Raw genomic sequence first — 14,915 nt, 5'->3', positions numbered from 1 at the left:
CAGTTAAACGACCCTAGAAGCTTTCCAAATTATAAGCATTCTGGCGACATTCCCACATTGCATCTAGAGTACTAAAGAGTCTCAAAAAGTAAAGCTACCTGAAAAAGACTGTCCGCTTTGTGCGTAATTGTTACCATGTCCTTGTACGGCCCGCTGACGTTTCGCATAGACGCCGAAACTAGCACCAATCCACTTCGTCGGCCGTTGCGCACCGGCATTTCAGACGGATGTTTGAATCTTGCAAAAGAAGGATTCGGTAGCGCCAACAACTGAAAGGCGAAAATTCGGTTCTCACTCGGTGGAATGGGTGCGACTAAAAACCATTGGAGCTATAGGTTTAATTCAGTCATGACTGCAATCTTTTTATCTGACCTCAGCAACTTACCAAGAGTCTCAAATTCCTTCTGCAGCACGGCATCGTTTAGCTGCAGAAGCGAAGTAAAAGTGCTGTTGGTAGTTCGGCGAGAGAAATCGGCACTTTTTATTTGATTTGACCCAACAGGATGGACGGTTGCCACTGTTTTCAGCTTTTCAGAAATCGATTGAAAGTTGCTGGTAGAATTCACTTTGAATATATTTAAGCACAAGGATATTTTTCCGAAATTAATTTCCAACGGGTGTTCACTTGGTGGCATCGTTAGATACAGATTTTCCAACGTGTCCAAAAGCAGCACAGCGGCATCATTTCCGCTCTGAACAGAATCCGGAGGGCTGTTTTTGGAATGAAGTAATCGGTCACAAATTTTAACCACGGCATGAGCGGCATCGATCCGAAAGTCATCTTCAATTAGCGAACAAGTAAGTGTTTCCGAAGTTGCATTAAAATGTATTTCCGGTGCTATGGAAGGTCGTTGACAGTTCTCGGAACTGTTGCTGTTGCTGCTGCGCCGTCTTTGCACATAAGTGTTCACGATCTCGATAGACCTTTCCACATCGTGAAACCTCATTTGAGAGCCCTGCGATAAAGTGTTAACTGCGTCTAAAGTGGCATTCAAAGCTCGACTCCAATCTTCCGGATTCTGGATGTTGGTAGTGTTAGCGTAATAATCCAGGATGTCGGATGGATTGTCGGGGAGCGGTGTCGTGCTTGGAGGGCTGTTGAATACGGAAACCGTGGTGTTAACACTTTCAGTTAGGTGTACTGCGGTAAATTCGCTGGTGAGGTTAAGGTGTATAATAGAGACCGTGGTCTCTGTCAGCGAATCCGTCTGATAGAAAGTGTCGGTACTATTTGTTCCAAAATCAAAGAAATCTGGGGTTCCGGTGACGGTAGCTGCGGAATCAGTGCTCAGATCATCGTTTGTAGACAGCGTGGAAGAAAATGTTACGGTGGTATTGGGAACCGTGGCGGCAGTGTCGATATTAGGCGAGAGGTCAGTTGTTCCGAAATCTGTTGTGGTTAAAGTTGTGGATTCCGGTTCTGTTATATTACCTAGCGGCGGTTCGGTTTCAGTGACTGCAAAATTTGTGTCTGATGGAATAGTTGTATCGGTCGTTGAAACAACTGTTGCGGTTGTATCGGAAATGGTCGTATCATCGTCTATCCCAGTTGAAAAATCCGTTGTTGCGATATCTGTTGCAGTCAAAGCTGTCAAGTCTGCTTCTGTTGCATTATCTAACGATAGTCCAGTGACATTAGCTGGGAGATTCGTGCTCGAGGGGCCACTTGTATACGGTGTTAAAGAAAGGGCAGCGGTTGTGTTGGAACTAGTCGTATCCATGTCTGTCTCGAGCGAAAGAACTGTTGTTGAGAAATCTGATGCTATAGATTGCGCTTCTGTTGTGGTTGTTGTGGCGTTGGTAGCTCCTTCCCAGTTTGGTGAGCTGGATGCCTCTGTAATAACAGTGGTGGTTGCATCCTCCAGCAGAGTACTGAAACTCCCTGTTGTCGAAGACAGTGTTGTTGTTGTGCTGATGCGTGCTTCGATAAACGTCAGCATTCCAAAGTTTCGACAGCGACATGTGACCCGGTTCTGAGCATCTATGTCTGCCGGTTGCTGACAGTGTCGATCACTCCAGTGACTTTCGCCCCGCGGCAACATGATGCACATGAAATGGCTAGCGTCAGATTTGTCCTTGACCTGCAAAACATCAGCAAAACCACTTTTAAGCTAAACATGGAATCGCTTAGCCTAATTGACAACCCACCGGTGCAAAAGGTGAAAACTCGGCTGTTAAGAAATATTCATTGGAAATGCCAGTAAAATTGGCAAAAGGGGATAACAGGCCAACGACCCAGCCGAACACTCGAACAATTCGAATGATGGATTCAATGTCTACGGCGTCGATTTGTATGTTTGCAGCAAAGCTTGTGTGGTCGAGATATTTTGGACTGAGGATCTGTATCCAGTACCATGAGGACAAAGTTGTATCTTGGCGGCACATTTCCTCCAGAGCGGTCTCATCTACTCTAACACAGACGGAATCCTCCTTTGACAAAAGACCACAATCATTAGCAATTACCGATATGTTGTTCGGTAAATTATTAATGGCTTTGTACACAGGAAAAGAGGCTATTCCGTCTGCCGCTAAAATGTCACACCGTTGTTTCTCGACAACCTGGTGCACAAACATGGTCGTTTGTTTTACTGTTAAATCGCTGATGCGGGATTCTGACCAGCGGGACCGGGAGCGGACCATTGTTTCCATAACACCGCTCCAAAACTGATTTGGCAGAAGTGGATTGGAATCGATAGCTACTTGGGCAGATGCTGACGGTACTGTAAAAAAAGCTTGAATATGTTCTTGGTAAAACTGGATTTCGTTGTCCGATAGTCCTGCTTGCAGCGGACGACAGTTTTGTCGATTATGAAAGTCCAGTGCGGCGTTGAGAAACTGTTGTGATGTCATGCCGTCCTCACTGTGCAGATCGTATTCATCGATCACCATAGCCCAACAGCAACAACAGTTGGATTCGGATGAGCTGCACGAGCATGTCCATTCGTCCTGCATTTCGGCGATGCATACGTCGACGTCAGACCGCATATTTGGATTGCTGTACAGGTGGGGTAATGATCGATTTGTTGTTCGGTGGTTTCTGTCCGCTGTTGTTGTTGACAAGGGTGAGCATTCCGCTGACCAGTATTGGCATATTAGTATAGCCAGTATTAAAAATGGACGAATAGCGTCCATAGTATAGGCAACACGAAACTTGAACGAAAATACATGTAAATACAATAAAAATAAATCTCCGTATTTCCCCACAAAGATTGGCGAAGCAGCGTCATTGTTATACTGGTTTGCGGACTGATAGGTATGCTTCGTCCATCTATGCATAGAAATGATAGAATCAATCAGCACTGCCTGCGCACACTCGTGGTGGTGTACCAGTAATTATTAAGGTTAAGTACACAGAATGATACACTCTGTAGTCTGTAGTTTGTACATATACTGTTTGAATCGTTGCTTGAAACTTTTGGCTTATTATTATTGCTTATACTCGTATTTACGCAGATTGATGATTAGGTATATTGCAGACAACAACTTGTTGGTTTAACAGCAGAGCATTACCAAATCTATCTGGAACTAGCTTAACTGGAAAGAAATTAAGGTCGGCACCGTCCAGTCCGGTGACTACCATCCGTACGGGCGCCAGAGACTTTTGAAACTGCTGCAAAGATATGCAACAATATATATACGAATAATTGGTTACAGGCTTACAGTAACTAAATCATATTATAACTTTTATAAGTGAGATCGATCAACGCAATACTAATGCCTTAACTATGTGCTCTTAGACCGTAATTTCTACGCAACTACGCATTACTAAAAAGCTTTCCTGTCATATAGATATTCTATGTAGCGATATCAGTGTTTTAAAAAACTGGGGTGAATACAGTAAATAACGTTCTGTTGTGAACAATACAAGATGCGCAAAATTTGACCTACAAAAGGACGTGTGTAAACATATTGTGGTCGTCAGTCCAAATGCGTATGAAATACATTACGCATATTAAGCGTAGCAATGCGTTTTATGTATGAGTAGAATGATCACTGGCTCCAAACAGTTCTGAAATCGGTGCTTTAAAGCATTTCTTTTTTTGATCGAAAGCTGAAGCATGGTTGTATTTGATAGCTGTAATTTGTTCTGAGCACTTTAATAACAGTTACCGTCGCACTTAAATACAATCTGAGTACTAAAACAAATTTATAACAAAAACACTTCTCTTTGCCTACCTAACACAATTATTCTTACAACATCAGTACGAGTATTGCGTTAAATAATCCTATCGAGCTATTTTGTGTAGCATGACCAGTTGGCATAAACAATTTAATTCCTCAAAAATGTGATCCCCGTTCCTGTTGATCTACCAGATGGGTGTCCAGACATGGTCGGTGCTGTGATAAGGTGCAAATAAACCACGTATTTTAGGGAAATTCTTTGGCGAATCGCTATATTTTTCTGGTTTATTTATACCGGTTATTTATAGCAGATCTTGGGTTCTTTAACGCAGGTTTTGAACATGCAAAATATGGAAATCTTTGTTCAGTTGTTGACTGGAGCAGCCATATTTTTTTGCTAATTATAATAAAAAAATGGTTTGAAATCATTAAACGAAAATGTCCGGACTTCCATAGCATCTTCTGGTAATTGATAAATTCATGGTTACATTCAGCATTCACATCAATATGTGCCAATTAAAACTTGCAATCCACTGACGAGGAAATAAATGCAAAAAAATGTTGCAACACAGCAGAGCAATAACAATGGCACGGTGCACTAAATTACAAGATTGTAGATACTGTATACACTTTCATGTACCAAATTTTATATTATGCACTTGCTCGTTAGTCGTTACATAAATTACGTGACATTAAAAGCGAAACACTTTGTCACTGCTTATTCGTGCTCCCGGACAATAATGTATCATATCTTGTTGGCATAACTTATGCTATGATCAACAGTAATTTAAACCAAGAATGATGATATAGCTGTAATTAAAGCGGCTGAAGTACGTACGAGAGATACACAGTAACCGGCTTACGATTTTCCAGGTGGAGCACATAGCGCAGCAGATGGTTCCGGATCGACATCGGACGGCACCGTATTCCTCAACGCTCAGAGCGCTTCCACTTTAAACAATGCAAACAATCAATACATATTCCAGAACAGCGGCCAGTCACAGAACACTGCCAACGGGACGGGCGGTTTCTCCATTTTCGGCTCCACCTACGGTTCCGCCAGCTCCATCAAACACCCAGCCAGTACTTCCGTACAGGCATCCGCCAATACCAACACCAATGGCGATGCGGAATCCGGTGAAATAACCCGCACCGAAAGCAGCGTAACCAACAGCAGCGGCGGTCAACGGGAACAGTCAGGCGCAGATTTTTGCTGTGGGAACGGGCGTGACCTTGAGTGCAGCGGCCAATTCCGCCGTGGAGCTTGTCTCGTCCACGACGGCGCCCAAGTTGTGTACGGATGCCGGTTTGTGCCGCGGGAAGGTGGCAAACACTAACAGCCGTGCGGTGGGGTTTGCGTTGGTAGGAAGTCGAAGACGCAAGGTGCCGGTAAATGTCAATGCTGTCAGAAGTGTGCATGTTAGACTGGCGGAACGGAAGCCGGTTGTGTGAATTAAAGTGTCGGAAGCAACTACTGCCTCGCATAACAAGGAAGTGCATTCTTATGAAACAGAATCTAACCCAATTTAATTTAGTGGGTGCTGCAAGGTTACAGTTTAACTGACCAACTAACACTTTGACTTGTGAAAACTTCACGGTGAGCCAAGCCTTGATTCAGATGCAAAATTATTCGATTTTGGGTTGCAGATTGTAGAATGCTTTTATTTTGGGCTGTATAGTATGCTTTCTTGAAGCTTTGCCATCACAATATAAAGAGACAGATGAGACCTAACTTTATCGCATCACTATGGTTGTGCTAAAATTTAAGGAAACCCGTTTCGGGATTCTCCTTGTCCAGATCGTTTGCTTTAATAAAACACTGCTGACCATTACTTTACAGGTCGTTACAATCACGTGCTTTTAATTAATATTTCCACTGCCCCACTTAAACCGCACTAGCTTTCCGCAGCACCATTAAAAGCTCTTGTAATATGTAATTCATAATTGATCTGTCCCGGGATTGTTTATTGCTGCAGTTTTTAAATGGACCTCGACGTCATTTTCCAGTGCGCACAGTATTATAAGTGCATCTAGAATGCCTTTTGCGTTGTCAATAATTTGTGCTCGGTGCGTTAAGCCATTTTCATGTACATTCGAAATGTACATACATGAGACCATCTTGATCGGGAACGTTGAATGCCACCAGTGGATGTGATCAAGTTAAACATGCCATCGAAAATCTATCGTTTTCTGAATCAAGATGACGCGCAAGTGGTGCATCATATTAAAGGGTTTGTTGTTTCACTTCAAAACAAGATCAAACTGGTTACAGGTGCACTATTTTTCTACATCTCTTGTTTTTTGTCGACACTACTATGGCCTTGATAGCTATTTCGCTAATTCTTTTAATTTCTTTCGCTCCATCTTTGCAACGCAATGTCCTTCTCTTGTCCCAACAATCTGCCACTTCTCTTCCGTCCAGCCTTGACTATGTAGGCGCTCCCATCGATTTAGCCGTGGAGGATATGAATATGCAATATCGCAGGCTTAATTTAACCTTTACGCTAATCAGCTGGAATAAGACCAATCTTAAAACATGTGCAGACGTAGTGGTGGATGTCATTCCATATGCGTCCAATTATTTTTCACTAAACCTTGGAAACGGTCGGACAAGGATCTTTTTGTCTTGCTGGCACCAGGTAAAGTAACTACGTAGACTGTGAACTGAACTAAACTGTTCATTAACTGTAGATCGGCTGTTTATCTTATTCATGGTATTTAGTTTTATAATATTTGATAAATGTTGCATCTTATAAGCCATACGTTATTTTCAGCTTGCAGTGACCCCGTAACACAGCTGGGAGATATCGGACGAGGTGAAACTTTCTGACATCTTCGTCCAGAGGATCTTTCATTAAGTTTTCCTAATATTCAATAATTCGATAACGTATGGTACCTTTTTTTCAGAATGGAATGTTCCCGTTATAACATCGTAAGTAACTGAATGCAGCCGCAGGTGCAATACATAGCCAAACATTCTCATACGTCAGCGTAATAAATTGATGTTGACTTATCCTGACATCGATAACGCCGAAGAAGGTTGCTCCCAAAGCGAATTAAAATAATCTTGTTGCTTGTTTTTTTACGCTACCAGCGGTGGTACGGATAGTGTTATGGACAATAAAATCCGATTTTCGACACTTTTCCGTTTGGCTCCGTATCAACAACAAGGCCTAATAGATTCGGTTATCGGCCTGTTTCTTTATTACAACTGGACCAACGTTGCTATGATCTGCGACGATGGCGCCACAGAATTCGCCACTTTTCTCCTGATTTGCAAACTTTTACCGACAGTTCTCATCAGAGCCCCGTTTTCAATGACTCTTCTGAAGTACAACTTTAAAATCAATCCCGATTACCGGAGATACCTCTTGGAAGCATCGGCGAAAAGCCGCAGTAAGCAATACTTCAAACTTTACAATGCTAAGATTTTTACTGAAGTGATTATTGGAAAGTGTATGCCTATCGGCCAGCATTGTACCGGGAACCCGGCATCCGGTTTTTACTTAAGGAAGCATCTTGGCTTGATGAACTGTTGTCCATTTATATTTCCCGTATGAACTCCCTCCTTACTTTGCAGCATTTTTTTGAAGGTTGTATACCAGGAAATTTCCATCACCGTCAAAGTGTTTTTAAGCGACGGTTTGTTGTTGCAGTTTTCTTCATCAGCACACACGCTTCTCGATTACGCAAACTTCTGGTATGTACGAGTATTTAACAAAAGCCAAGCATTATAATACCTAAGCACCAACATATAGCTTCAATAAACGCAGGAAAATCAATTTTTTTAGCTTGCTGCTCACCGATTAGGATTTGCCAACGGAGAATATGCAAGTACTTTTCTAGTACAATAATTGCTATGCCACTCTCGATACTAAATTTTAATCTAATGGTCTGCACGGCATTATTGCCGGAATATTGACAGATTTATTATTGACAGGCGTTCGTTGCTGTGCTTCCTTTTGCGTCACCGTTTATCGGGAGAGCGACATGGAGGTTTGGCGACCCAGATGACGAAGTAAATTGCCTGAATTACTATTGGGATCGCCTCTTATCCTAAATTATTTAAATTACGCATTCTAATTTTTCCGCATCAGATTGTTCGCATTATTTACCGCTACCTGCTGTTTGTGTCCTGTCCAACGAATAAAAATCCGGCAGCTAATAATTTAAATGAGAGAATTAAGAACCGAACATTGGAATCGTATGGTTTGAAATATGACTGGGATGAAGAGGTACGTCGTGTACATGAAATAATATCAACGCGTACGACGTTACCATTGATTGCTTTTTCTCCTGCGGTGCAATAAAGCTTAGTCTATCACCGGTATTGACCGATTGGTTGCTCTACTTATTATAGTCATGTTGTTATGTATGAACCTATTTTTACAATCATGTTGTTTTGCACTAACTCAAGGTCACGATGTATGCCAGCAGTTACTATCTTGGGATCCAAGTTTTGGCGCAGGTAGTTTTTGAAACGCATTTTACTGTTGCAATTTAACTTCTAAAGCATATTGTGGTCATTAAATACATGTATCCTGATTCGTGACAGACGCTGGTCAGTGACAATTTTCTGAATCGCGTTAACCCGATCCTCGGTACCGACTTGAGAAGAGCCATGTGGAACCGCACTTACGATACGGAACTGGGCAGATACCGCATCAACGCCAACGGCGACTTAGACAATGAGTACGGGATAAAAGGCATCGTGGACGAAAGCGAAGACTTCCAGGTGGTTATGTGATGAGCAATTAGCGGAAACAGCAGCGCAGGAATCGGGTGTTTATCGGCTAAACAGCGAACCAGCTGGTTAAAAGCAGTATTACGTTATTTGTAAATCGTAGGTGTTTCTGAAGCTGAACAGAAGTGCGGGGCGTTTGTTCAAAATTATGAATGACAGCTGGCCACTGAATGGGACACTTCCACGGAATCGTCCAAAGTGTGGCTATACCGGCGAGGATCGAAAGTGCCTAATCGGTAAACTGCCATAGGATTCAGTGGTGCTCTGGATAAGTTTACCAACTGCACCACTGCTTCTGGCAAATTGTTTCGTACAGAAACGTAATAGTCGTGAATTCACAGGATCCAATCTTCTACTCATTGCCGCTGTGACTTTGTGTTCGTCGTGTTCGGTGGTTTTGCTGTTAGCACTTGCTGGATTTCTTCGGCTGAAACGGCAAGCAGACAAATAACGTGACAAAATGGCGATCGTTTCATAAATTCTAAAACCTTTGAACAACATTTCAGATATCAGCGGCTGCATAGTGTTGACTGGCTGATACCTGCCACGGAGGTCAAAAGGCAGTTTTCAATGAAAACTATGTCGTCGGACATGCCACGAGTAAGGTTCCTTCTTCTGCTGCTTTAATCGCTTCCATGCTAACTGTAGCACTGCAAGTCTCATAATGACCCACAATATTAGCGCAAGATTTGATTTTCTTGCAAGATCTCGTACTCCGCGAAAGGAAACGAAACGTGCCACAAAGTGTGCTTGTATCGCGACAATAAGGTATGGTGCCGGGTAATCGACGGTCCAGCTTTTACATCAGCTCAACGCTCATGGGCAGACTTTATAAGATGCACCAACCAGGTTCGTGGTTTCTCTTACAGCCATACGGTCTTTACAGATACTTTTGGGAATATCAAATAGGCTCAGTCATTTTCATTTTTCAGCGCAAATCGATCAAGCACTCCAATATAGCAAATTTCATTGGCGTGATACTAGAGAAGAGTGAGCTCGCCATCGTAACCGAACATTTTCAAAAAGGGTCCGTAAATCAGCTCATCAACTACAGGACATCATTTCTCGATAGTCTGCTAAAAATCGCTTTCCTCACTGATATTGTCCAGGTCAGTGGTTTGAATGAAAACTAATTTGTGCGAAGTTTGCCGGTAACCTCGGCATATGATTCCCAGGGTCTTTCTTACATTCACGCTTCAAGCGTTAAAGCTCACCGGTCGTTAAAAAGCCCGAACTGTATGGTCACCAACCAGTTAACGATAAAATTAACTGACTTTGGCTGGCCATCGCAGCAGACCACGGACGTTAAGGAATCCCTTAATCAGCATTTGTTCAACCGATTGCTTTGGACCGCTCCCGAAGTTCTGCGCTCGGCTGGTGCTTTGCTCACACAAGAATCCGATGTGTACGCTTTCGGGATAATAATCCATGAAGTTATTTTTGCTACACGCCCGTTTGATCTGCAAGACACGGATAGTGGCGGACTGTTTGCTGCGAAAGTAATAGAATCTGTCCAGCACGGCGCACAAGTGCCGTGCCGACCGGTTGTGCGAGAGACCGAAGACGCATCCACCTTCCGACCGGAGATCATTTCCCTGATGCAAAAATGCTGGGCGGAATCTCCATCGGATCGACCAAAAATTTCACAAGTTCAAGAAGTGTTTAAGAGGCATTTCCGGTTAAAAGGAGGGAATTTTGTAGACTTTATTCTGAAGAAATTAAGCAATTATGCGGAAGATCTGGAGGACCAAGTTGCCGAGAGGACGCAGAATCTTCGAGCCGAGAAGAAGCGGTCGGAAGATTTACTAAGGAATATGCTACCTTCGTACGTTTCTCTTGTATACAGTATCATTTATGAAGGATATTCAGACGGCAATATCGTTGCAGGTCGGTGGTAGATGCCTTGATTCGTGGTGAAAGCACAGAACCAGAAATCTTCCAGTGCGCTACCATAGCGTTTACGTGTATTAACCAGTTTGGACAGATCATAGCTGATTTGTCGCCTCTTGATTGTGTCGCCTTGCTCAATGAGTTCTTCACGCTTTTTGATCGCCTCATCAACGAATACGATGTATATAAAGTGGAAACCATCGCTGATAGTTACATGGTAAAAATTCTTTCACATTTTTCAGATGATAGCAACTCGTACTTCTAGTCATAAATATGATGACGCTGACACTCGAAGCTTTGCGTAAGTTGAACGTAACACTCTTTTTAAACGCTTATTGCAGTTAGCCAGCGGTTTACCAGTACGCAGCGAGAAGAACCATGCGGAGGAAATTGGTGTTCTTTGCTGCGCGGCTTTATCTCGAACGTTGACCGATACATTTGCTTCTCACACCTTGCAACTGCAAATCGGGTTTCATTCTGGTACATGGGTATATCTGTATAGTGTACTGATGACATATTATGTCATCAAGTCGTGTGTTGATATGGTCAGGACAATGTTCTGTGTGCTAGGTCAAGTGGCCGCCGGATTAGTTGGATTGCGCATGAAGAGATACTGTTTGTAAATCGAGCGACGGCAAGGCAGTTGCAAAGCTACAGTTGTAATAATTAATGTATCATTGTAGATTTGGCGATACGGTCAATATGGCATCGCGGATGACCTCGACATCCATGCGTAAGCGGCGCCCCTTTACTTTGGGAATCCTGTTACTATGTTGTCTAATCAATATTCTCTAACAGCTTGCCGTATTCAATCCAGCGATTCATCCCGAGATTTACTGGACTGCTCAAACAAATTGAAATGTGAACCACGAGGCGAGATTCCTGTTAAGGTATGGATCAGTTTTGTTGTTACTGAGACCAAATTTTTCTGGTCTGAAATCTCATGGTGTCACTTAGGGCAAAGGTATGGTGAAGACATTCTGGATTACATTTAAAGAGGCTATTGATACGACGGGCGTGGCCGTGAACGTTCTCTGAAGCCCATCACAGCTGATGGATGCACTACATCCATATATACATGGATTATTATAGAATTATGGCTCACCATTCGTCGTGTTCCATTGCTTCCATGTGCAAAACGTGTTCAACTTTCCATGCAGTCTCGAAATAATGTTTAAAGAAAATTAATCTGCTATTGTCTTTCAAGGCGCATCGCCGCATAGAACGAGCGCTGTCCAGCCAACTCAAAACTGAAGACGTTTAAAGAAGCAATGTACGAGATCGTGTGAGTAAGATCGTGGTGACTTATGAAGAAAACAGAGAAATAATAAAACATCAGAATAATAATTATCCGGCGTACGCTTTAGCAATAATCAAACGCGCTTTTTCCAGTTTGCGCGCAGTCATCAGCAATAGAATGTAGTATGTGCCGCAACATGAATTTTGTACCGTTTTGATGTTACGGGCTTACGGCCGTTTTTAGTTTTTATCATTTTTTGCGGCGCTTGTTTGTATTATCTACCGGTGCTAGCGCTCTACCACAAAGTTGTTTTTGAGAATTTTTATTAACATGGCTAATAAATTGCATATTAATCACAATTATCGTATTTTGGCTCTTCGTATTCTAATTATGTATTCCGAGACCTTTAATTTGGCAGTGGTGTCATTTTCTGCGATGGCTATACTGGCTGTACTCAGACTCTCAGAGAATTGTTTAGATGTATGGCGAGTGCATACTCCGCGATATTCCGATGAAAGGGTAAATATTTAAGGATGATCCAGTAATAGTGTGGAGGCACTGCACACTGCATGTGATGCGTTACTGTACAAATACAGCTTAAAGAGCGGAAAGGGAGAGCCTACTTTGTTTCTGTGTACAAATTACACAATACTTCTGGATGATCTGGTTAGTACTTAGTACATACAGTCTCGTGAACTACATCTCGTTCCTGAGCATAAAATTGATAAAACTACTTTTTCAGCGAATTCTTGCAGCACCGTGTCACAAGCCCTAGCTGCTTTTCATAATTACAATACATCCTTTAGAAAGCACTGAATTATGTTTTCACACCACACCGGCATTGATTTGGAAAACGTTTTTATTCCATGGATAACCATCCTACATTTTAGCGGCTTTGGCAATTTTCACAGAGCAAGCAGTAAAGAAAAACATATCACTTGGAGATTAATAAGTCAGTGGTGCTTAAAATTATGGAGCGCTTGGCTGTTGGCGAATGTTCTGGTTGTTGCCGGCTTTTACTTCAACAAAACACTACGTCGTGCCACCAGTTCTACGGAAGACTATCTTTATTTTGCTGCAATTGTGCAAGGTCAGTTGGCTCTGGCATCCAGCACATTTTATTTGGCTTTTGTTTTCAACAAGCTTGTCTCGTTCGTGGATCGGTTCATTGTCTTCAGCAAACCGTTTGTAACTAAACGGAACAAGCAAGCGATTGTGGCCCTAATGACTGCACTAACGATCTACAACCTCTTTATCAGCGTGTCCACTGCAGTGCAGTTGTTCTCGCAGTTTCCGTTCAGTGAGTTCAACGTCTACCGGAATCTTCTCTGCAACTTCAGTCACTGTGTAAAGCACTCATGGGGAATGCACGCAATCGATGTATTTTCGGCGTTTGCCCTTGTCTGTAAACTGTTAATCATTTTTGCGGAAAAGATCATGCATTCGTTCGTCATCACTGTATGCTTAATTTTGGGATTGACCTTTAAAGGCATTGTATCGGAAATTGAAGGCACCTGTAATGCGAAAGGGAAAACATTGTTTGCCGTAGTCGACAGCCTCATGCACCGACACGTGGAACTGGAGAAGCAGTTTTGCCGGCTGGATAGCATTCTCTCGTTTACGACCGTGATGCGCTACGGCTCCGATGTTTTGGGATTGCTGTCCTACAAAAAGCAGCATATTATGGCAAATAACTTTTTCGCATACGCTTACTTAGCGCAATTGATTGTTGATGTTACGTCACGCACACTGACATTTATCTATGCAAATGAAAAGGTAAAAGCTTCACCAGCCAACCCGCAGTATGCAAGTATACGAGTACTGCAGCATTTCGAAATATTATCCTAATTTCAGGCAAAGGAAGTTATTCCGGTGTTGGAAGACGTGCTGATAGCAGAAACAGAACTGAGCACCGGTCAATGTAACCGCCTCACGACCCATATTAACCGATTAAAAACTAACAATATCGGCATGTCATTGGCTAAGATTGTCGTGGTGGATCGTGGATTCATCGCCACGGTAAGCGGAAACACTGAAACATCTCGGTGCACTCGTAAGGGTCACTGAAAGAGCATGTCTACATATATATAATTCTTCCGCTACTGGGGTATGATCTCAACTTTTCTGCGTTTTAGCTTGTTGGTGTGGTTTTGACGTACTTGTTGATCATGTGGCAAATGGATGATGGCGAGTTCAGTGCCAAGAAGCAGCTCCAGCTTGGCGCACTCCTGCAGAATTCCCTGAAGAATTATTTTGCGCATCGTAATTATACTATCCCTTCCTGACTAAGAAGTACGTAGATTAATGCGAGTAGTCTGATTCTGTATTACGCGTATACGGATATAACCGTGCTTCCGCTTTATGTGTACGTTATCGCATCATTCGCATTTTCAACTACGCTGTACGCACACTTCATTGTCCCTATATGTCAATTCTTGTTCGCCGAAATAATTGGCTAAACATGTATTTGCGCCCATCAAATTGTTCGTCGCGAAGTGCAAGCATAATTAACTTTTATAATCACAATACTCTGTCGCTCTCGTTTCGATTGTATGTTTTATTGTTGGAACTATCTTGGTTATGCGTAAATCAGTTCAATTCAGTCACGCACTCACAGGGTATAAAAGGTGAAAAGTTTTTCAATGAGAAAAGTTTGTTTTAAGAACACATGTTACACAACACTATTCTAACAGATTTTGAAAATACAGATCGCAAATGTTCTTAGTAAAACATATTCAACCCGAATGCTTGTAGCGCTACAGACTCACACTTTTAATTGGTGCAGTACTGCGTACCTTTTAGTGAGAATACCAGATCTTGGCTAGCAAAGTGCGACGTAGGTCATTTAACCCAACAATTAACAGAATCGGGTCCGCTAAAGGCTGCAATATGAACAGCCAGTTGCCGATGGCGTACCAC

The 14,915-nt window shown here is 42.5% G+C and overlaps 3 protein-coding genes across 3 annotated transcripts; 2 read left to right on the top strand and 1 right to left on the bottom strand.

Annotated features, from left to right (window-relative positions):
* Positions 1-71: 71 nt before the first annotated feature.
* LOC129599124 (uncharacterized) lies at positions 72-3,227 on the bottom strand. The gene is made up of 3 exons (XM_055497265.1): positions 2,149-3,227; positions 386-2,081; positions 72-313 (listed from the first exon to the last, which is right to left on the bottom strand). Exons 1-3 carry the CDS (start codon positions 3,130-3,132, stop codon positions 72-74), a joined length of 2,922 nt encoding a protein of 973 aa, XP_055353240.1. The 5' UTR covers positions 3,133-3,227.
* A 3,413-nt stretch (positions 3,228-6,640) lies between these two features.
* On the top strand, positions 6,641-11,794 carry LOC129599123 (atrial natriuretic peptide receptor 1-like). The gene is made up of 21 exons (XM_055497264.1): positions 6,641-6,761; positions 6,897-6,938; positions 7,030-7,054; positions 7,217-7,518; positions 7,779-7,822; positions 8,063-8,140; positions 8,220-8,357; positions 8,540-8,590; positions 8,678-8,857; positions 8,970-9,102; positions 9,208-9,301; positions 9,373-9,466; positions 9,572-9,715; positions 9,799-9,975; positions 10,042-10,691; positions 10,754-10,973; positions 11,098-11,236; positions 11,327-11,375; positions 11,440-11,489; positions 11,555-11,646; positions 11,714-11,794. The coding sequence occupies exons 1-21, from the start codon at positions 6,659-6,661 to the stop codon at positions 11,792-11,794; spliced, it is 2,886 nt and encodes a 961-aa protein (XP_055353239.1). The 5' UTR covers positions 6,641-6,658.
* A 1,426-nt stretch (positions 11,795-13,220) lies between these two features.
* Positions 13,221-14,281, top strand: LOC129599122 (uncharacterized). Its single transcript, XM_055497263.1, has 3 exons — positions 13,221-13,772; positions 13,851-14,015; positions 14,132-14,281. Exons 1-3 carry the CDS (start codon positions 13,221-13,223, stop codon positions 14,279-14,281), a joined length of 867 nt encoding a protein of 288 aa, XP_055353238.1.
* The last annotated feature ends 634 nt before the right edge of the window (positions 14,282-14,915 follow it).

The sequence above is a fragment of the Paramacrobiotus metropolitanus genome, unplaced genomic scaffold (genome assembly GCF_019649055.1).
Source record: "Paramacrobiotus metropolitanus isolate TYO unplaced genomic scaffold, Prichtersi_v1.0 Parri_scaffold0000138, whole genome shotgun sequence".
In the NCBI taxonomy this organism is placed as follows: Eukaryota; Metazoa; Tardigrada; class Eutardigrada; order Parachela; family Macrobiotidae; genus Paramacrobiotus; species Paramacrobiotus metropolitanus.
The sequence above is the reverse complement of the archived record's forward strand: the minus strand, read 5'-3'. Positions and strand labels throughout refer to the sequence as shown.

Coding starts and splice junctions, on each gene's coding strand:
- LOC129599124 (XM_055497265.1), bottom strand. CDS start 3,132: ATGGACGCTATTCGTCCATTTTTAATACTGGCTATACTAATATGCCAA. Junction 2,082..2,148: donor AGTTTTCACCTTTTGCACCG/GTGGGTTGTCAA, acceptor GATGTTTTGCAG/GTCAAGGACAAATCTGACGC. Junction 314..385: donor GAAGGAATTTGAGACTCTTG/GTAAGTTGCTGA, acceptor AATGGTTTTTAG/TCGCACCCATTCCACCGAGT.
- LOC129599123 (XM_055497264.1), top strand. CDS start 6,659: ATGTGCAGACGTAGTGGTGGATGTCATTCCATATGCGTCCAATTATTT. Junction 8,141..8,219: donor TTGGCGACCCAGATGACGAA/GTAAATTGCCTG, acceptor TTTCCGCATCAG/ATTGTTCGCATTATTTACCG. Junction 11,237..11,326: donor GCAAATCGGGTTTCATTCTG/GTACATGGGTAT, acceptor TCTGTGTGCTAG/GTCAAGTGGCCGCCGGATTA.
- LOC129599122 (XM_055497263.1), top strand. CDS start 13,221: ATGACTGCACTAACGATCTACAACCTCTTTATCAGCGTGTCCACTGCA. Junction 13,773..13,850: donor TTATCTATGCAAATGAAAAG/GTAAAAGCTTCA, acceptor TCCTAATTTCAG/GCAAAGGAAGTTATTCCGGT. Junction 14,016..14,131: donor ATCGTGGATTCATCGCCACG/GTAAGCGGAAAC, acceptor TCTGCGTTTTAG/CTTGTTGGTGTGGTTTTGAC.